The sequence below is a fragment of the Haliotis rufescens genome, unplaced genomic scaffold (assembly GCF_023055435.1).
Source record: "Haliotis rufescens isolate VD_foot unplaced genomic scaffold, xgHalRufe1.0.p SCAF_17, whole genome shotgun sequence".
Classification (NCBI taxonomy): Eukaryota; Metazoa; Mollusca; class Gastropoda; order Lepetellida; family Haliotidae; genus Haliotis; species Haliotis rufescens.
In genome coordinates, this window is record NW_025963857.1 from 23,095,836 (window position 1) to 23,120,112 (window position 24,277).

General features: G+C 38.6%; 1 protein-coding gene across 2 annotated transcripts in view; it reads left to right on the plus strand.

Moving 5' to 3' along the window:
- The window catches only part of LOC124133992 (acetylcholine receptor subunit alpha-like 2), a 50,007-nt gene that overhangs the window by 15,576 nt on the left and 10,154 nt on the right, over nt 1-24,277 (plus strand). Inside the window, exons 3-4 of one of the 2 annotated variants that reach the window (XM_048397723.1) lie at nt 20,815-20,957; nt 21,756-21,800. In XM_048397723.1, the coding sequence (XP_048253680.1) occupies nt 20,815-20,957; nt 21,756-21,800 (188 nt within the window). Of the gene's footprint in view, nt 1-20,650; nt 20,958-21,755; nt 21,801-24,277 lie in introns of those variants that run through there. The other variant, XM_046498604.2, reaches the window with a different exon arrangement.

The following is a 24,277-nucleotide window of genomic DNA, read 5'->3' on the forward strand; positions in this document are numbered from 1 at the left end:
TCAGCTTCAATATTATTTTGGTTGAAAACCCAGAGTCATGCGTGTCATACACGTCGATTAATCCCAATCTCATAGAACAACAGGATGCCATACTATGAACTCGTGAAATATATTAAGTCTAGTCTGTATGACTCCAAGCTGTAATATCTGGCTTGGACTGAAATTGGTATGAGAGGGTTCCAGCAGTATGTCTGCCCGAAGACCAATTGCCCCAAAGACATCCAACAAGATTGATGACAGATAGTGCACTTAGGACTGATGGGGACAGTCTTTATGTGCAGAGTCCCCCTGGGTTCATTTAACGTTGGTAATTGTAATCTTGTATAATGCTGGTTTTGAACTTTAGCTTATTATTTTCTAACCAATCTGTAATGAGTGTATACCAAGCCTTGTCATTGTCATGTCGATAATGCTTGTATGCATTTATATAACTTCAAAAGTAACTATTAGAAGTAGTTTTGCTGATCAGAGTGAACAGTTTCAAAATCGTTTTCTTATTGCATTATGACAGTGAGGTAATTGGATTCTCAGAAATTATTTCAACAAAATCAGCAAATGCGCTTTCGTATGGGTGGAGTTCTGGTCCATCACTTGAGCGTCTTGTTTGTTTATATGCCGCCCTCGCTCGACAGGAATACTGCTGCTCGATGTCAGGTAACATACGCCTTGTACAAATAGTGTGAATGGTGGGGGCTACCCGTAGTACAGGACATGGTCACCCTTTTCGCGAATACGTGGTGTCATCACTCGTATAATTTTCACCGCTTTCTTGCTTTTCTTCCAGGCCAACTGGAATCTGTTTATTCGGATAATCGAGACGTATTATTCTCTGGCGTTTACGTTTCATATTTTTCCTTAATATTTACTCTTTGTCTGTGAGAACAATAATTATTCACACTCCTCCATGACAGAGTGAAGAGAGCAAAAGATATGTAAAAAATGGTCCTTGTTGTTACCCTGGCTGGTGCTCGGCATGAAGGGTATAAGACAAGAACTATTCGGCTCGGAGTCAGTATAATGTGTCAGATCATGGGTTGGGTATATACGTTAAACAGTGTCATGGTAGCTCGGTGGATTATAAAACTGGCATTAGTCCAGACACGTAGTTTCCACTGTAATATAGAAATACAATGAGAACTTCCCTTCTCTATATGTACATGGACATTTGCACCAACACATATTGTATAGAACAGTACAAAACGTTTCCAGGAATCTGGTGAATTTCTTTTATTGAACAGCCCTAAAAACATTCTCGAGAAAATCTGATGCAAAATGATAATATTTTGGTCGATCACTAGTTGGAGGACACGACCCAGAAGCATTATTCTGTGTGATCAAATGTTTTGTGTGAATGTCCTCTTACATCGTTGGCCGAGTAGGGGGTGTCCGACCAAATGATGCGGGTCAGTTACGTGCACTTCGGATCGACCACGTTCCATCAATTGGTGGTGGTCAGTTAACTGTGTCACACAAACTGATGATGGTCAGTTCTCTGTACACTGGACTAGCCGTATGAGTTTGGTGAGTTCTCTGCAAACGTCTGACACATACAGCTAATGCGCTCGTTTACTCTATCCCTATATATGTTCTATGTACCGAATAATTTGTATGTTTCAATGAGCGAGTATGGTTTTACGCCGCTTTTAGCAATACTCCAGCAATATCACTCCAGGAATATCAAATGGAATATTATTTCAGTGTGGGGAATCGATCCTGAGCCTTCAGAGCAACGAGCGAACGATTTAACCACCGGCTACTTTACCGTCCCCTGTACGTTTGAAGGAGATTATACATGACCAGTGCATTCGGACCAGTGCCGTACGCTTACATGTATACATTGAGTGAGTGAGTGAGTTTGATTTTACGCCGCTTTTAGTAATATTCCAGCAAGGAGATTATACATGACCAGTACATTCGGACCAGTGCCGTACGCTTACATGTATACATTGAGTGAGAGAGTGAGTAAGTTTGATTTCACGCCGCTTTTAGCAATATTCCAGCAAGGAGATTATATATGACCAGATCATTCGGACCAGTGCCGTACGCTTACTTGTATACATTGATTGAGTGAGTGAGTGAGTGAGTGAGTTTGATTTTACGCCGCTTTTAGCAATATTCCAGCAAGGAGATTATACATGACCAGTTCATTCGGACCAGTGCTGTACGCTTACATGTAAACATTGAGTGAGTGAGTGTGTGAGTGAGTTTGATTTTACGCCGCTTTTAGCAATATTCCAGCAATATCACGGCGGGGGACACCAGAAATGGGCTTCACACATTGTACCCATGTCGGGAATCGAACCCGGGTCCTTATCGTGACGATCGAACGCTTTAACCACTAGGCTACCCGACCGCCATACGAGCACTACTTGTTGCTAAGATGGCAAATTGAATATGTAGTCATGTTTCTAATTCTCCATTAATACAAAATACATACGTGTACTTCAATAGCAGCTGATAACAATCAGCTCAGCTGATCCTGAAAGAGCTACAACATAATGTATCTACGCCGGTACTGTCGATTTTAATTTTAATTTCAGTTTGCAGGGTACCTATTTGGCCTTGTACCCTTCATTTAATTACTTATTTAGTTAATCTGAGTTATCCATGTTGACAAATGCAATCTCGACTAAGTACATGGCGCTCGCTGTGCATTTCAAACACCGTGGTGTAGAGGATAGAGCGTCCGCTCGGAGAATACGTTAAAAGATTGTATGTGTTTCTACCCTGCCTGGCGCCTAGCATTAAGAGGATACAGTACTGGTCGGTTCGGAGTCAGTATATTGTGTCTGAGTTGGTACCCATGTTAACATGTGGCATAGCATCTCTGTGGGCAAGCACATTTATCTCGAACACGACGTTAAACCCCATTCCACCCCACCAAAAAAGTGAGTGAGTGAGTGAGTGAGTGAGTGAGTATGGTTTTAGCATTATTCCAGCAATATCACTCTTATAGTGGTTATTATTTTGATGTAACGATCTTTACATGTTCATTGAGTGAGTGAGTGAGTGAGTGAGTGAGTGAGTGAGTGAGTGAGGTCTTACGCCGCCTTTATCAATATTCCAGCAATATCACGGCGGGGGAACCCAAGAAACGGGCTTCACATATTGTACCTATGTCGGGAATCAAACCCGGGTTTCGGCGTGACGTGCGAACGCTTTAACCACGAGGCTACCCGACCGCCACCAGAAAAGGGGAGGTGAGGTGAAATTTGGTTTAACGTTGCTCCCAAGATTACCAAGAAAGGCACTGTGTAAAAATGTATAGTGGTAACTTGAGTCCATGACACAATAATAAAAAGACATTTATTTTGAAAATCAACATCAATTATGTTCATCCTGTCCTCATCTTTATGGCTTAATCATAATTTTATGAAGAAGATGTGTCGCATTCTTAAAAAATATTGACTCTTTTTACATTTCAAAATATTGTTTCTCAAAAGCAACAGAGCTTATTCATAGCTTTAATGTGTCCAGATAAGACACGACGCTAAAAACTGTGTTGATGAGCATTCACACAATGTACTGAATCTGTCAGTGATTTAGAAATAAACATTTGGACGTTCAAAGGACATTATTGATCTTCTCCCAACAACTTTTCTCGTCTCCGACGTGTTTTTGTACTACTGGACATGAAAGTGAGATTTCGCTTCAAAGGTCTTAGTTTAACACATAGAATTATTCATTTCATGCGATTATCTGCCTTCCTGAATGCGTGCTTCCTGTTGGTAGGTTCTCGTCCTTTTAATCCTCTTTTAGAAAGCTGCCATGAAACAGGTTATCTCGTGATAAACGTTTGTCCTTTTGTGGCATCTACGCGAGTGACAGTGAAAAGAACAATCTGACCATCATTGCAGCTCAGATACAGTTTCAGCACAAGACGTGTGCAAAATAATCCTAGACATCTGAATGAATGATATAGACGTCAGCGAGTGGTGTAGGTTCGTTTGAAATTTGAAAGAAATATAACTACGACTAACTCTGTGGCATTTCCATTTATTATATTTCACTGGTATGCCATATCATTATAAATATTTCAATCATGGTTGATTTTAACCTGTTATTGATTATATTGAACTATAGATGTATAGCTCAATATATCGAGCCTTTTACACCACTCGATCCCTAAAATTAGACAACTCCACCCCAGTGGTACTTGTTCTGCTCAAAGATACTAACAGCAGATAGAAACCTGTGCATCGGATATTTGGATTTACGTTTTGTTATGGTCAAGAGTTTTGCATATGTATGTACAATTGTGTCCTTTCCCTCATGATATTTTATCCGAAACAAATTCACTACTCGTTTCTATGGTCCTACCTTGTGCCCATGCATGTTTAAATGACGAAGACTGGCACTTCCTTATGGCATCTTTTAGAGGTTACTATTGGGGTCATCATAACGATTACAAGTATATAATGGCATAGTTACGATGGGGACTTTATTGGCGAGAGGTCTTAAAAATAGTTTCTTTTGATTCAACCAATTTGACACTGGAAATATGAGTACTGGTAGTTGGAAGAAGGAAAATCTGAAAAGCACTATGTATTTATTCTACCAAATACAAACTTTCATATTTACAACAAAACAATTGTTCATGGTCATACAATATGTTAAACAATAAGAACCGTAGAGACAATCTTAGTAGACACTGCATATAAGGCAAAAAATCAGATATTTTTTTAAGAACAATACGGTAATACGAAAAACACTGCCTTTGTAGCTTTTATCTGGTTTTATGCGTCATCGTGTTGTGCAGCAAAGAGGGTTTAGGTGTCCTGGCGCAGTCAGGCTGGTGAGGCTCATCATCGGCTCAGGGCCCTTGCCTCCTCTACACGCAGTCCAGACAGCGAATGAGACATCTGTATCACCTAGATTGTCAGAAGGGCTGTATTCCTGGCAGCAAACCTGGGTACTCTCCTCATGTCAGTCAGTAGATGGAGAGGTACCAAACCTAAGGCACCGAGAACAATGGGAAGTTGGTCAGTTTGGTACATGGAATGCAAGCAGGACTTTTCGTAAGCGAGGTCCGCATGTTTGCCATGTTTTCCCGGAATCCTGTCAATCACATTAATGTCAATGAGAATTCAATGATATGAATGATTTCAATGGATTTATAAAAAAAAGGACAAGGTCAAACTGTTGGTGTGGATAGGTCTGAGGCAGTATACGGGACTATTCCAAATAATCATATAATTATCTTTTTCCATACATTTTTCTCTACATGTACATCCCCGTGGGTCGTACCATGGATAGACCCATGGATCAACACTGCAAGCATGGCGAAGACGGCAATAAAGGGATCGAGCTTCGCCATCATGTCGCTTAAGAAAGTGTGTTTGTGCCAAAGCTAGGCATCCACTGACAATATGTTGGGCATTATCATTAAATCCATTGCGTTATCTTAATTTCTTCATCAAATTTAAATTTTCATGCAAAATCAAACTTGGACGGTTTCGAGTTAGAAGTTACTGGTCCTGATCAGCAATCAGAAAGCCTTGTTTCACTTTTCAGGCCAGCCAACTTCATCCAAGGGAAGGACTCTGCATGGTTTAGGGTCTTCTCAACACACTGCACATAAACTTCTTCTTCTTATCATTATTATTGTTATTACCAAGGCTACTAACGAAGGTAGATGGTAAAATCGACAGCTCATTATACAAAGTATTAGGTCCCATTCGCGGTTATCACAGTTTAAGCCCGCTAGACTCTTCTGTTATTTTTGTATTAAGTATGTAACCAATAACATGTCTTAACCATTAACAAGTCTGAAGGCTGACGGATTTAGGCTGAATGCTCCTGATACTGGTGATTAAACGTTTTACATCATGCGAGTATATGTTTGAGACCCACTAACGTATTAAGAGATGATAATAGCATAATCACACACAATGTATTCTACGACCGGATCCATGACTTGAAGGATGTTAGAATAGCTGTTGTTGTAAGTGCACAGCATATTGAAATTAGTTTTCTTGATTAAGAGATTATCAGTCATCCCAAAGAACTTGTCACTACAACGTCTGTTGCCGAGCTCAGAAAATTAATTTCCATGGCGGGACCATTCCATTTAATGACACCCATACATGCAGCAAGATAACTGTCTACTTCACACCATGTCTTAATAGCCATTAAAGACGCTCCAGTAACAGATCCAGCCCTACATCACGCTGAGCCGAAACCCCAGTCCTAACATCGACATCAAATAAGGGCATTTATGGCCAAATGAAATATGTATGGCTGTGATCACCAACCTACGATACTTTCCCGAGATGATAATTGCATTAGTTTCATAGTGTCAAGTAAATTGTTGAAGAAGACGCCCACTGTTTGCTTGTCCTTAGTCGTCAAAGAACATGACATCTGTGACTAATGCTGTCTTCTCCACGTCATATGGTTTCCCTAAATCTCAATAATTGCTCAAATGTACTGAGTCTCAGACATTTGAATCAATATCTTAGAGACGCCGAGATTGAATACTTCACTTACAATGTAGTACTCTGTTCATAGATTCTTGAGAACCCAGACGAAGCCCGACACAAAAGCATTCAATAAAGACAAACATATATACCTTCAACGATAAAAGAACAGACTTGCTGTATTTCGTATTCATTATAAAACGAATGAGAATATCCCGACAATTGCGACTGAATGCTTTGATCAATCATTTTGAACACATTGCACAGACAAATGCACTCTTGCGTATGATAACGATCCCCTTCATAGACAAAATGCATATTGGACTTCTTGTTGTCTTTCTCATGCAACTATATTATGAAGCGTGGTATTAAAGTAACTATCCGACAGTAAATATCATGAACTGTTCACGCGCGCTTCATGAAAGGTATTATGATGTAAGACAACGATGACCAAAGGATTCGTTCATGACACGTCGCTTGTGGTTACTGAGAGCTTTAATAGGAAAAGGTAGGTAATTTTGTATCAAGGAGAAAAGTAAGAGAATACCGAGGAACTTGAGGTTAGAATTCATTTTTGCTGGGTATTTAACATAATATTTTATCAAATTGACGTTTTGTAATAACAATGAAAAGAAGAATCATGACGTTATAATAGATTAAATTTAAGTATTCATTACCATCATAATAACCTGTCAGTAGACTGTCCATGTTATCATTTGTCTATAATTCTCGTCACAATATGACTAAGCTAATGCCATTTTCTGAGAAATGTTTTTGTATACAGTCCACCGACTTCACAATTTTCTCCGACAGCATAAACATGGCATACAACAATGTATAAATGTTATGGTGAATTGCTTGTTTATCATATATTTGCTTCTGGAGATGCTCATACCTGGGCTGATCTTTCAGTTTCCTACCTTTCAGCTACAAGAGTGCGTGAGAGAGTGAGTATGGTTCATATCACATCAGGGAACGCCAGAAATGGGCTTCACACCTTTATACACATATTAGGAATCGACCCGGCTTTCGGCGTGAAGAGCGAACGCTTTAACTATTAGGCTACCTCACCACCTTTCAACTACAAGAACACACATAAACCCATTGATTTCCCAACCGTCAGCTATAGATTCCTTAGCATGGATAATGTGATCAATCGTCCTCTGAAAATGAACCATTCGTATTCAAATTGGTCCGTGATTGATGGAGAACAGGTCAGCTTGAAATGAGCATGCCATTGACACCCCAAGGCATACAGTGAATCCACGTTGATGGATTGTTATGCAGAGTCACTGACATGTCAAATGAATGACAGCCCTATCGTAATAGGAAGATAATCTTAATACGAAATGTCTGGAATGTCAGCTCCGTTGCAACAATTTTAAATGGCTACGTCAAAATTCATTACACTTACAGCAATGGTAAACAAGATTATACTGCCACATTGGTTATTGTGAAAGGATGTCGAAAAAGCGACCAGTTACGCGACAAAACTATAACCTGAATCCAATTCGACCAAATCATTTGACAAGATTATGCTTAAAGGGAGGAAGACATGTTTTTGCTTTCACTCGTATCGTTGCAAAATTACTCGTATGACACGAGATGTTGGCAAAATACAAGTCGGAGAAAACAAATGCAAAAGGTTTTAAAATTAAATCCGTTTTAGGAACATAGACAATGATGACGACTGCTAAGGTAGAAAAATGATTTATAGTCGATAATTGGATTTTATTAAAAAGAAAAAAAAAATTTGGGGGGGGTTGTGATCAACTCAGTGACGAATGTTCCATGGACTAATACATATCGCGTTCTTGTTGTGTGAAAATATTCATTGACCATGACACTGATCACGCACAGACCCGACACTCCTGTACACAAAGGACATAGAGGACACACAATTAGGACTGTTTATTCCGCCTCCTTTGTCAACACGTTCAGGCGAAAACAGCTACATTACCCATGGGACGGATGATATCCCCGTGGTATATCGCAGAGGCACGCTGTGATTACATTGAGATTGTTGATGGACACCTAACGACATGCAGAGTAGACAATGATGTATTGGCAGCCTTGAAGGACACTTGAAAAATAGTTCTATTATAGAAGAATATAGTCATAGCAGGTAGCTAATGTCCTTGAATAAAAGTGCGTGTGCGATAAGTAAACAAATGATATATAAAAAATCAGAAGATCTGAAGATCAATAAAACGCGGCTTAAATCGAACACCTGGTACCATTACCATGTGATTGTGGTTCATAATAAAAGCGACAAACCATTTCCATATTCATAAAATATCTCTTCGATTGTACGCCTCGGACTATATCATGAGCATGTGTCAGTGAATCATTACCAAGATACTATGATACCAGTTGTAAAAGGGTAGCGTAATACATGCTTAATACATACAAATAGTAGAAATCATACGGTAGAATCTGATTTTAGCGGCGATTTCATTTGCTTATGGGAATGCTTTTTGTCGCTTTTTACTTCAGTTAAATACATTACACGTAAATGTGATAGTATCTGGCAATAGCCACCAGGAGTCTCTGACTTAAAGGTCTCTTAAACTACCGACGTCTGACTGCTGCTTAGAATACTGTAATAATACTGTAAATATTCAATATATTGAACTAACGCGAGCATGAATTAAATGCGAAATTGCGAGTGGTCTTTGCTCGCATTATTAAACATCGCATTTATATCAACAATAAGACATTTTGGATACAGGCAGATGGTGGCAGAAATACCAACTTAGACATACGCTGAAAACAAACAAATATGTATTCCACACCACTGTTTATTGAGCAGCACTTGTAACTAGTATATAAACAATGTCAATCAAACACTAATTACATCCTGTGAATTGTAACTGCTGGGGGTCAAGACAAGAGTTCTACTTACTTATGTCATCACTGATCACACCTGTAAGTCCAGACAGACGCTAACCACGCAACACGGTGTCTTTGTTCTTTGCGACTGCTTCAAAGGCCGACACGAGCCAGCGCGCATGTATTGTTTTAGCGGAAGAACTCTACTCAGCGCTAATAAGCGGTGCTATTTGGTGTGTGATTGGATTAATGTGAGGATTCTCCTGTATACCTGACAGAGGACATTTTGTTTAGATATAAAACCACTGATGCTTGAGGGACCTCAACCCAACAAAACCAACAAATCCAACAGATCCTTAAAACTAACATAAGCCCCAGACTCCGAGCTCTAGCCCGCAAAACCCCTCAATTAACACCAATCTCTCAACGCATAATAAATTACCTAAATACACACAACCTAAATAATTTACAGTTAATCACAGCCCCAAATAACACCTTCACTCCCAAACTCCAAAATTGACATATCTCTCTCCACCAGACAAAATAAAGAAACTCATCCAAATACCGCTAAATCCATCACACTAGCATACATTCACGAAAAATGGCCAAATTGGTGTCACATTTACACAGATGGGCCCTTTGACCCGGGCTCAAAACGCACAGGATTCGGCATCCATATCAACAAACCCCAAAAAGAAAAACAATCATATGGGCTCCCAAATAATCAATCAATTCTCACAGTCGAATCAATGGGGATATTAACAGCCCTGCACAGCGATCAAATAAATAGACACCAACAAAAATCCTTTGACTCATTTAGTGGGCTCTAGGCCATAAAAAACAAAAACACCAAACAAAACAACGCCCAAAACTAGTACAAAAGAGAATTAAAAGCGCCAATAATCTACGTAAACTAGGGAGAAATAGTTTGGATCCCTGCCCACGTTGGAGTGTTTGGCAACGAACACGCAGACAAAGCAGCCAAATCAGCACTAAAATTAGGAGAAGTAAGCATCAACCTACCAATATAAAAAAAAACGAAATTAAAAGTATCACAAAGGAGAAAATCTTCCAAAAGTGGCAAAATAACTATCAGAAATCTGATTGCAAACTAAAACACATGCTACAAAAGCCACTCAAAAAAACAAAAATCCATCATAAAGCCAAAAAATTGACAAAGTAATGACTAAACTACAAACAGGCCTCACTAAGTTAAACTCCCACCCACACCAAATTAAAAGAACACCAAACCGGTTTACAAATGCCCCCACTGCAACTTAAAAGAAACGCCTGAACACGTAATACTATATTGCACACATAACCAGCAACACAGAACAACACTCCAATCCACACTAAATTGCAACAATCAAATGACTCTAGCAACGGTACTAAACCCCCTAAATGAGTTACAAACCTTTAAATCACTAGGCATATATCTAATCAAAACAGGCCTACTTGGCCGCATTTAAAATTTAAGTTGCCAAGCTGCCAAACAAAACCCCAAACCACAATACGATTCTGAGATGTATTTCCACCATATTAAAATTGAATTTCGCATTAACCAGAAAGTATTGTGCGTATAGAGTGTTCTCGCTCTGACAAACGGAAGCCAAAACACCAACGCCTGATAATAACCAGTCTGGATTATCTGCCGAAACAGATTCCATACGGCGTAAAAGTCACAATTGTGATGAAAAATATATAAATGGTTAACTGAAATCAGTGATGATACCAGGTGTTCGCGAAAAGGGAAACATGTCCTGTTCTTCCGGCAACTCCCCATCTCACACAGTTGTCATTAAATATGAAAGTGTCAGTGAGACAGGAGGTGTGAAACACCATGCCAAGGTCATGTAGCATCGCGCATCATGTTGACACTTTTTTAATGTCGTGTCTTCTTGTATTCTTTGTCACGACGTTTCAGGGCTACGTTTTGCTTTTTCATCGGGAGGAACAAGAAGTAGCTCTGAAACGTCGTGACAAGGTATAGAATAAGATGCTATCCATAAAAAGTGTCATGTATTCATGGATCAAAACGTTTCAAGGCTAAAAATAGTCGCGGAATCATTGTAAACTTGAGACAAAAAAAAGCATTTGACACCCGTATCAAATACATCACCATCGAATAACCATTTCTTGTTTATTTCACTTTGAACACCATCAAACATGGGTGTATACTTTCTTTTACCCGTCAGTTTATGTGATCTTTCCCTGTTGGCGCAGCTGGTTGCTCATGCTTTCATTCACTGGTTTGCTGGTCCTGTATCGATTATGTCATAGGCCGTCTTGACGTATATGAGATCTGCGGCGTCAAACAACATTAACTCATTCCTATACATTATGTCTTTTAAGTGGACTTGTATGCTGTGTTAAAGACATGGAGTATTGCTAATAGTGCGGTGTTACTAAACAAACGAAAGAACAAGTTGTGTAGTCCGTTAAGAACGATCAGTACAGTATATTGCTAGATGAGAATGCATTCTTTCATGCATGCCGACACACCTACGTGTAGAAACATTATCGGAGCGAACCGGGATTCGAAGCTTTCACAGGTTTCTGGTGTGCCCAAGCGAAGCAACTCTGCTCAGCGAATTGCAGCGCCTAACACGACCCCTGCGAATCACGCGAGCACCTTTATCAAAAACAGTAAAAGGTTTGGAAAATATTTGTTGACAACGAGTTGGCGGTGCACATGCTTTGCAAATCCTGCAATCGACCGAAATCTGCGCGACAGTTTACGAACCCGATTTCGATTTCGTTGCGCGATTTTGATTGGACTATGCATAGACTCGTTAGTCCAACCAGAATCTAACAGTTACTCCATTATACCAGCCTAGTTCGGCAAGGGTGGAGACTGCACTTTTATAGTCAGTTAACTCTCTTGCCTCAGGAAGATGTATAAACACATGCAAAGGCAAGTCAAATGTTCACCTCACAAACACGGGAACATAATAATTCTCAACTGCATGCCCATTTTCGGTATCCCCCACCGATATATTGCTATCATATCTTAAATCCCTACTCACTGATCTTGAATTTGCTTGATTTATCAATCCCATTACATGAAAAAGTACCCTTGAAAATCAGGGTTAGAATTAGTCTTCAGCAACCCATGCTTGTCGTAAGTGGCGACTAACGGTATCGGTTGTCTGGCTTGCTGACTTGATGGTTGATAGATGTCATCGTATCCCAATTGTGTAGATCGGTGCCCATGATGTCAATCACTGGATTATCTGGTCTAGACTCGAGTACTTACAGACCGCTGTCACATAGCAGGAATATAGCTGAGTGCGGCGTTAAACAACAAACAACATGAAAAAAGTAACCTATATTTGTTACATCTTACACGTTTATTGCCTATAACGCTTAACGTACATGTACATGAAATTATAGTAACCCAACGTTAGATACCAGCAAAGAGGATGGGACATTTAAACCTTGCCATAACCATAAGAAATCTCTATTTATAATTATAGTCTATTGGAAGGCGACGATATCTAAAATTGACGTATAGTTCCAGTATGAAACAAATGTCAGTAATCAAAGGTTTCGTCATGTAATGGCCGAGGTTACAATATATTCTAATTTGAAATATATACTCTCCCCATACTTCTCATTATTACTGCCACCAGGCGTCCATTAGAAACCCAGTATGCGTTCATTACTACACATATATATGTATATCAATCTAACAACATGTTCAGCAATGACTACTTTATTGACTAAACGCAATTATTTTGCTGATAATGATGTAGCAAAGACGGACACTGTATTGACGTCCATCGGGACGGAGTTTTTATCTCAAATGAATCTCAACGTTACATACTAATATATCTCTCAGGGCATGCAAATTGAACATTCTGTGCATCGATAAGACGTCGTGTTGTGAAGGAGAAGGGGTTATTGAATTAACAAGTAATGCCTTGGGGTGCTATACTGTGTGCTTTGAATGATATTCCGGGAAAAACAATTATTTCATGGACAGCAATATATTGTAACGTGATACAATTTATGTATCTCATCACATCGTCCGTCAAGTTGCGAACTTTAACAACTTTTAACGGTCGAAGTAAACATGATTGTATGAGCACAATTCAGAGTAAGGTTTGAACAGCTCAGGAACCATGCGTACGGAAATACACACGCCTTATGTTTTAGCCGATTCAATTTACGCCGTCAGAACTATATTTGTGTGTGTGTGTGGGGGGGGGGGGGGGGTTGGATGTATTTGTGACCTTGTGACCTTTTTGGGAACAGCTGTGATATCACTATTTGATAGTGATTCATATACAGATGCTCATGATAGAATCGGAACCATACAATCGACTCCAAGCAGGTTTTTCTTATGAATATGCAAAGGGTTTTGGCGCTTGCTTTTTTACAATTTACAATTGAGTGAACTACTAATGTATTGACCAGTAGAGAAGAGAAACCTTTAGAATGTTTCATAACTGTTGAAAACAAATAAACCCTCGATGGCCATTGAGTCGCGAACCGAAGGGGTAGGCTATCTTAATTGTTGGCAGTTCCAGGTTTGCTAACCAGTAGCCAATCCATCTTTAACATGGTCTCATAGTCTTTTCCAAGCAAAGTAAGTTTTGTTAACTAAACTAAAAGACCACGTGAATACCTCAGTATACAAGTATGTTGAAAGCGTATGTCACAAATATTTTCCTATTCTTCATGTTGTTGCCTATATATGTCTTCAGTATTCGAGTTACAAATCAGTGGGAAAATGACAACTTTCCCGAGCCACGGACATATACGACATTATATTTGTGAGAGTGCAATCGTGATTACATTGCATTTTTAACAAAACATCACAGATGAGTGCCACATCACATTTGTCCTTAAAGACATGTTTCTTATTCACTTTTATTGGATTCCATTTCGAGTTAATAGACAGGTTTGTTCTGTTCACTACTATCAAGCATGTATCATATCAAAATAGCCACGTATATAGCCATCCTCCGGATGATAAATGTGTGTTTAATGTCACCACTAAATACATATGTTTTATTAAGTCCTATCGCAGAAGAGGATAATAGCAACATAGATCTTCTTTCGGATGAACCAGCATAAGGAGAAATATAAATGAAAATATCGGACTAATTCAAATGGAAACTAGAACGTTTTGCAAAATACCCTATTCCCAGATAAACGTTACATGTATTTCTTCAATGCACGCTTGGTAAAATATCCAATATCAACTTCTGCGTCAGTGTTCCGATTATTGATATGTAGTCTGACAAACTAGGTTTCAATATTCGAGATGAAAAGATAATTGTAATTTCTTCAAGCAGTACAAATATGGAGCTTAAATACTGAAACCCAAGATGAATATATCTGGCTGAAGAGCAGTACTCGCAGAGGCGTAAATATCAGAAAGGCCATCCCAACTAGACATGAATCTGGCTTCAGGCTGACTCATCATACATGTATGTGTAAGTGCATTCTGATCTTCATTGTAGTTTACATCATACATGCAGTTTAACATCACAAGCTTCATGGCATCCATAAAAATACATTTAAGAGAGACAAAGCATCCCGAGTATATTTAAGGCACTCCAATTTAGTTAAGAAATGGCGCTTTTCATTTTATAATTGGCGGAAGGACAAGAATGCCCGAACCTATGTATCAGGTTGGTAACTTCCGTATTCATCATGGAGGATGAAGACCCGTGAAGATCTAGGGTAGAATAGGTCTTCAGCAACCCATGCTTGCCGTAAAGGCGACAATGCTTGTCGTAAGATTGCGTGGATTGATGCTCATGATGTCAATCACTGGACTGTCTGGTCCAGACTCGATTATTTACAGACCGCCGTTACATAGCTGGAATATTGCAGAGTTCAGCGTTAATCAACAAACAAACAAACAACAACTTGGAATCATTCATTCTACTTGCCATTCCATTTAACGATCGAAAGTTTGATTAAAACGAGAAGAATACAATATGTTCGCATTTTCGCATTAACTTCACTCTCGCATTAATTTCAAGATTTACAGTATTTAGCTATTGGCCCCTTGCATATGACTCTTTGCCTTTGACTCATTACGTAAAAGTGTTACTATTTCAGACTGTTTGCACTGGGCTTTCATATTTATAGCGCACATTATATTAGTCCTCAATTGTAATTCATGATGTTTGGTGTTTAAGTGGTTGAATTTGAAAAAATTGTTGATTCAATAAGAGCTCATTCAACGGACAAATAGCCAATTTCCTTCACTGATTTATCCATCAGAACTAGAAATAAAAGATTCCAGTGAAACCGCCTCATATATTTAGATGTATGCATAACGATTTAGAATGACAATAATCTATCCAAACAATGTGTGTTCTTTCCGAAATGTTTCTGATGACTTCAACTTTCTCTTTATGTCGAGCAATATTCTAGCAGCTTTTAAGGTACAGTCGAGCATGCTCTTCTTTCAAAAAAGTCATCCAAGAGCGTCGTGCACACGACTTTTGCTCGAAAGGTGTTTCATCAGGGTTTTCAACATTCAAGGCCCTCACAACTTAAAGGTTTTGAAAAAAGGTTTTGTGGGAGACATGTGGAGCATATTCCCAAATGTGCACACCAGTGACACAAATGATGTTTAATTCGCACAATATGTTGCCATGCCTTTTCAGGCGATCTTTTGACTTGCCTTTGCATGTGTTTGTGACAGGTGCCACCGGTGAATAGGATACGCTTACCTTTTCGCGAGCACCTGGCCATAGTAATTCATAAACACATGCTCATGATATAGCCAGAATCATACAATCGACTCTGATTTTTGCAAAGATTTCTTGTACATATGGAAAGGTTTTTTTTACTTTTATTATTGTGATTTAGCAAATGTTTTTTTGTCAATTGTAGCTTTCAATAGATTCAATTAAGTGGAGTCTTGTTTGCATATATCCGTATTTAAGCCTAGGGTATAATTGTGGATGAAACATGTGCCTCTGAAAGGTGATAAAACCCGTTTTTAGGGCCTTGGCATTAAAACGTACATTCAAGGTATTTACAGTGTCTTACTCTGTCGAATTCTCGGTTGTGTCATACTGATTGTCTGGTTCCGGGGACATTCTTTCAGTTCTATCATTAATTCACCTCATTGTTATTATGGTACTGGCATCCCTAGGTGTTGACATTGCTGCTTTAGTTATAATATTACGGGATTTCTTAAAACGTTTTGGTGGGGTCAATGTTGTTGATCTGTTGGTTGGCAATTAAGGGCTACCACATGGAAATGTGTATTCAAAATCTTACACCTCAACAGTACACGTGTATCATCATGTCACATCAAATTAATCACTTTCGTGTCATATAAGGACCGCCTCCGTGGTCTAGTGGTAGAGCGTCCGCCCGGAGTGCGGAAGGTCCGGGGTTCGATCCCCGGCCGCGTCATACCAAAAGACGTTAAAAGATGGTACTTGTTGTTACCCTGTCTGGCGCTCGGCATTTAGGGGCTAAAACAAGGACTGGTCGGCTCGAAGTCAGTATACTGTGTCAGAGTGGGGTATTCATGTTAAACTGCGGCATGGTATCTCAGTGAGCTAGCACTATAAATCGGCATCAGTCCGGACTAGTACAAGCAGCCACACACACACAAACAAGTACATGCACGTCGCTATATAAGTGCAATAATCTTGGACGCGACGTTAAACCCCATTTCACCTCACCTCACCTCGTGTCATATAATCCCTTATAGGGTGTCCGGGTTCTAATAGACCCCAAACAGCCAATGCTGGTCGTATGAGGAGACTTAAGAGATCGGGTGGTCAGGCTCGGTTACTTGATTGATTGGGTACCACCGTACGTGGATCGTTGTTCATAATATCAATCACTTGCATTGCTTGTCTGGCCTAGACTCAATTATGTACAGGCGCCGTCACTTGGAAAACACACCAGTAAAAATATACCTTTCATTGTTCAGACTTTTTTTATGAGCATACATGTTTATCATGTTTATGTATAAGATACCTGACTCACATTGTTTGATCAACAAAAACATCAAAACATCCATACTTTCAAGTATCAAATGTCTTTTTTGTATGTCGTTAATGAACGTAACGAATCGTATTTGCCCGATCGCAATTTGAGTACTTACTCTGCAACCTCTGAACATTACATGTCACCATTCTTGAAAGGATCAGAAAGGTTATTCTTGTATCGCAATATAAGATCAATATTTACTGTTGATAAAGTTATAGACGAGTGCGATAAAGTTATGGATGAGTCTACCAGTATTTCGGCCATTGCAAACAATTTCCATCTTCGTGTGTATGGTATAAAACTGAAATTCAAGACTAATATACCACTACATCTTGATGGGAAACCTACAGCATACAAACCTCAAACAAACCAACATGTTAACAAGTATTGAACCAGTATTATTTGGGTAAACCACCTACCTATATTACCACCACACTTTACTTAAAGATAGTCATCGAGTAATATTTGACGGCTAGAAGGCCTAAAGTATCATGTGACCTAAATATGACGCAAAAATATTCCCTTTCGCACACGATGGAACATCCTAATTAAAATAATCTCGAATAACAAACAATTAACTGAGGAAACTGTCAATTTGGCTGAAATATTGCCGACACGATGTAAAATTTCACTCACTAACTCTTACACAAACCACACCCAAGCCGTGTATAAAATGCCGCTCAATTTCAACCTTAAAACTAAAAGATACCTCATACATTGAACGTCCGAAGGTGACAATGCCACAAGTAGGGACAATAGATGGTACTAACTTTATTAACGATTAAAAGCGAACATGACATTTCTTGATTTCAGATTTGTGGTGTTCTGGGTCATGTAAGTAACCAATTGTGGCTGCACATTACTAACCAGATTACCCTTTGTCCAATAACCTCCGCAGCATAGTGACCTACATTTGCTATACGCATACTCGTATAGCAGACATAGTGCCACTTGAGAAGGTTTTCTTTGTGAATAACATTCACAGTATTTCAGTTGCGTCATCTATGTCTTCCTTTCTTGCATGAACTTTGCATACATTAATGTACATACAATACACATTGATAAGGAAACTTGATACACCAACTTTCAACAACAACATACATTCTGTCAATGCATTTCCAGTATATTGGTGATAATACATTTTCATTAATGTGCATGCAGTACACATTGACAACGAAAGTACACCAACTATCAAGAACAGCATACATTCTGTCAATGCATTGAGAGCTTTCCAGAATATCGGTGAAAATAATTTACGTAAACATTAACGTATCATTCAACAATTATTGTATGTCTACATCATTAAGCTATGATGTCTTCGATAGCTAGATCATTGCGGTTTCAAATTGGGTAATTCATCATACATAGTGCAAAATTCAACGTATTGACATGACATTCATTATTTTGCTATTTTTTAATTTATTGAAACTAATATAGCTAATTCGTGACTATTATCGCCAAAGTATGACTCCTCCGTTGATTGCAAATGTGATTTGTTTATTAAGAAAACTTTGTTAACATAACCGATTCTATTGAAAATCGCAAATCTATTTAAGCCTGCAAGTAATCAAAAGTCAATTGATAAAATCAATATTCATCATAGGAAACACATAGTCACCAACACATTCAGCAACTGACAAGCGATGTGACTTACTTTTTCCCCTCCAATCAACTAACTGAAGACAGATGAAGTGAGAGTTGTTACCCTGACTAACACGCTGATTGTCGCAGCCAGAACGCCAAATAGAAGGTTAATAAAACCTACAAATATTCCAGAATTTTGATTTACATTTCTATCTTTTACACGGCAAAACGCATAAACCCATGTAATCTTTCAGCACATGTGCGCGAAAATAAGTAGTCATAATAAACGATGGCTCCTTACTAACCTTGAAGCAAATTGAGAAGACATTAGCTGTAGGAAAATTGATTGGAAGCTAGTTATTTCCTTTCCCAGTTACGTTATTACCCTTAGATTGATTTTTTTGTCAATTGTTTCCTTAGCCGGTAGAAGAAAATTTGAAAAGACTGCGATTCCCCTTTTTCGCCATTTCGATTGAAAGCAAGTCCCCAATCAGTGGATATGAAAGATTATGGCATAAAATACTCGTTATGTTGTAATTATTGCTGTTAGAAAGGCAACTATCATGGGATAGTCGAGCCAAGCATAGGAATCATTATGATTCACGTTAACGGTGTTTTAGAGTAAAATGGCACCACAAAGTAAAACGCAGCTTGTAACACAGTTTATTGAATTCAGCGCAATACTGATCCCAGCAATCATAACATAAATGTTTCAAATTATGACTTTATATAAATCATACATCTACTGCAATATCCAACATACAAGCATGTTTATGCATGAATGTTTTCCTCATAACTACTCTATCCCTTGACTCTGCTTTACGTTTCTTTAAACCTTTAAGCTAGGCATTGATCCCCTAGTCAAAGCCTTCACATTAGTGGATTTTGAAATACCAGGCTTTGTAGATACAAAACCATCGCTGTAAGCAGATCGTTTTCCCCCTTTTTATTAAAGATTGTTGCTTTCAGGTTATCAAGTGACTTGGAGTTATCATTTAGCACTATCCCATTTCATGTTCTGTCTTTGACCTTTGCTTTACAGTTTTTTTACAGTATGAAGAAAAAGCATTCTATTATCAATAGAGCTGCCAAAGTCATACAAGCATGGTAGAGTGAAAAACAATTTTAATGTAGAAATAGATATATCAGTCCATTGGTAGTATTGAAATAGTACAACAATTAAAAATGACATTATAAAAGAAATACGTATGCGTATAATCATGTTTCTTTCGTGAATCTACATTAAGACCTATGGCGCTCCTTACTTTGCTGTGAATACTCTTAAAAGACCTACTATCTCAAGGATGTTTACTTAGATTACATATTGCAAGTATATACCCGTGTTGGTGATAACAGGAGACATGTCTTCCTTGTTTTATTTCAAAAAGCTTGGTTGATACCTCCATATGTTAACAGAAATTGCAATACTTGATAACAGGACAAAGGGAAGAGCAGTAAGGAGTGGCTTGGTTTCGTGTTTCTTGGTTTTAAGAACGTTCACATTAAATATTAGCAATGAAGATAAAAATCTTTGGCATTCCTAAATTTCAAATTTATAATGTATAAACTATTTTGGAGTTCGCATCAATCTTACTTCATTTGTGAAACATATAGAATCCTCGTACCAATATTGTTGCAAATTGTTCTTCAATATTACACAATGTTTCAAACACCTTCTATTTCGTTTATTATGTGAAGCTATTTAACAATTTGACATAACATTTATGTTTGATTGTGTTATTTATCAAATCTGTACAATGATGTTTTTTTCCATTGCAGCACGAGGGTGGCAATCTGGTATCATAAGTGTACATTGTAACGTGATTTCATTTGTTTAATTTTCAGAATGAAGATATGGTAAAAAAACGTGTCAGGAAAACACATCATCATGAACTATTTGTGAGTTGTTGGAGCTACTATAAAAACACATTTTGTATAGAACTGTGTAGAGTTGGTGCCTTAAGTTTTCGATTTTCAAACAATGTATACCTTTTTTCAGTGATCACAGCCTCCGTTGACGACGTTGCCAGACTCCACAGAACTATCTTCCATAAATACAATAGAGTTATCCCTCCTGTGTATAATCAGTCACACAGTGTTAGCGTCAACCTGTCACTGTTCCTTCTCATGATACACGATTTGGTAAGTATATCTGGCTTAAGGGACATATGGCATTGTTTACATTACAGTGGGAGAAACGCTATTAAGTATTACTAATGGAGTTACTAATGAAAATACGTACGTACAAATAGTGGCTTTTGCATGCTACTACGAGGGGAGGTCGGGTAGCCAAGTGGTTTAAGCGTTCGATCGTCACGTCTTAGACCCGAGTTCGATACCCGACATGGGTACAATGTGTGAAGCCCATTTCTGATATTCCCGCCGTGATATTGCTGGAATATTGCTACAAGCGGCGTAAAACCATACTCACTCAATCACTCATGCCACTACGATGATATAATTGATTATCATAAGTGTAATCACATGGATTGATATACAAATGGCTCCTACTTTATGGATTTACTTTCGGTAAACTTGAGGGACCTATAGTTTTGTTACTGTTTCAAATTATACAAGTTGAGGGGTTCGATCACCGTGCGCGTCATACCTAAAGATGTTAAGAGATGAAACTTGTTATTACCCTGCCTGGCGCTTCGGCATTAAGGGGTTAATCAAGGACTGGTCGGCTCGGAGTCAGTATACTATACTTGATCATGTTAAAGCTGCGGCATCATATCTCAGTGGGCTAGCACTATAAAATCGGCAGCCACACACACAGATATACGTGCATGCACGTCGCTACATATATGCAATAATGTTTGACGCGATGTTAAACCCTATTTCATCCAACCTCACCTCTAATTATTCAGTCTAATTGTCCGTCAATTATCACTTTCAGTTTTCGTGTTTAAATATTATTTCCATATATTTCCATTTCAGGATATGAAAAACCAAGTGTTAACAACAAGCGGGTGGTTGAATATAGTGAGTATGACCGACCACCTCATATATGAACTAGTTTCTCAGGTTAATGCCCTCAAGGTTGGAATACACTACAGAATTGTCGGATTGTATGCACAGTTTGAAATTTGAAGCAGTTTGGTATACATATATCTTCGCTTTTGATGTGTGATACATTATGATGGTAATAATACGAACGGAATCGCACTGTGGACTATGCTTTTAACAGAGGTTTCTTATGAACATGGAAAAGGTTTTATCAACATTCAATCGGTGGCAGCAGGAAATAAACATGACCAAAACAGAAGGAAACATAAATATAGTATGAATATTTTCCTATCAAGGTGGCCGAGACTGGAACGAAGGCATTTTAGCTGCCACTATGGAAAACAACTTGTACTCAGAATCGCTCTTGCGAAAATATACCGTCCCTGAAATTAATCCATCAGGACATGTCAATTGCTGTAGCCTAACCATACAATATTGAATATCTAAAAGGTGTATATGTCAATCCTCGTAGAACTTCAACATAGCTAAATATTTCCTCAGTAACACCAAAGTTCGCCTCTGCAGTTTTCGATGTCCTATTCATGTTATACGCAAGGGTTTTCAAAATAAATGAGCCAGAAGAGTTCCTACTGGAGGTGACAGTTGGGGTCAATCAACGAGGTACTCATGTGGTTCATTATGCGCCCTTTGAACAGAGCAGTCCCATGGGCGCAATGGCTTGTGGTTATAAGGAGAGGGATAGAGTACGTTTTTGGGGGACATTTTTCTGAATACACGTCTGATACCTATGATTGGAATCCCAGTTCGCCCACGATTTTCCTTCTAGGCTTGTCAGCACCATATACGTCCTCGTTGGCTTGACCAATGTGGTAACCGTGGCGTTAAATCCAACTCACTCACTAACTCAATCACTCATTTTTTCAGCGTAGTGGGACTCTTTGAATTATAATAAACCTCATCCAACACACAAGTTGGAACGAGTAGCAGGTACGATAATTAATGTACGACAATGTACGATGATTGAAAACATCAATGCCAGAGAAACAGCAGTCTCGAATTTTTCGAAAGAGACTCCACAGAGCGGAAAAGGCATAAACGTAAAGAAAAGAATATGGATTGATCACTGAAAATCGCTGGTTCTCCTTAAATTTCCACATAATCCGAAATCTGGTGACTGCTTACACACTGTCGGGGTGCCAAAGGACTTTGGACGGAATGTTTTTGTTTGTTTGTTGTTTAACGCCTCACTCAGCAATATTCCAGCTTTATGACGGCGGTCTGTAAATAATCGAGTCTGGACCAGACAATCCAGGGATTGACATCGCGCAATTGGGATACGATGACATGCATCAACCAGGTCAGCGAGCCTGACCACCCGATCCCGTTAGTCGCCTCTTACGACAAGCATAATCGCCTTTTACGGCAAGCATGGGTTGCTGAAGACCTATTCTACCCGGATCTTGTCGGGTCTAATCCGAAATCACGGAACCAGAATTGAAATTTCCGGCTGTAACATGGGATGCACTACCACTGTGTAAACCCAGTACTACAGAACTGAAATATCAAATTTCTTTAAAGTTAGTAAAATAAATATAATAGAACTAAATAGGAAAGAACGCCAATTTAATTAAAGCAGTACATTTTGGATCTTTAAAGTACACGAGGGACATTTTGAATTATGTTCTTTCTCAAAAATCTCATGATTTGATAAACAGAAATGTTCACAGTTACTTTTGTATTTGACTATACATGGATACTATTAACATGGCCATTGTGGTGATATGTGTGAAATATCAAAGGAATTGGATGCCTTGAAAGGATCCCCGGTGAGTAATGTTAGTGAAAGTATCGTCAGCTGTTTCCTTACGTGAACCCCCGGGGTATATAAATTAACTTCAGTAAGTCAGGTGAATCCGACCAGATTTTATTTCTTGCAATGTGCTGACACCTCAAATGTCAATGTGCTAAGGAAAAGCAGACGTAGTGTAATTTAACAGAAATTTGATACCGTGGTATTGCAGTTAATGGCATTAATACTCAATAAAACAGAACAAGTGGTAAATGCACTTTTGATGAATGGTACTATTGGTTTCATTCAGCGACAAAACCTGTTTTATTAGATGAACATGATGAAGATGTAAGGACATGTTTTTACACGTTAATTGTTGATTTAAGTCGTGTTTTTCAAATGTCAAAGTTCTTGTTGTATATAATGCCGTGTGTGTTGAATGTTGATATATCATATAACCTAAAAGTGCCAGTAAAGCATACTATTTCTCATTTCTATGTCTAATAATTCATTTATTTTGCATATTAACATCAGTTTTTAATCATAGCCTCGAGGTCATTCTGCTCACACTGGAAACTCGACACGAATTATCCTGTTTAGTTCTTGATATTGTTACATCGATTTGTTTTACCATTTTAATTGCTTCTTTTCACTTTTCCTCGTGGTTAGGCGAATTTATATTAACTAATCAAGGTAGTTGCGA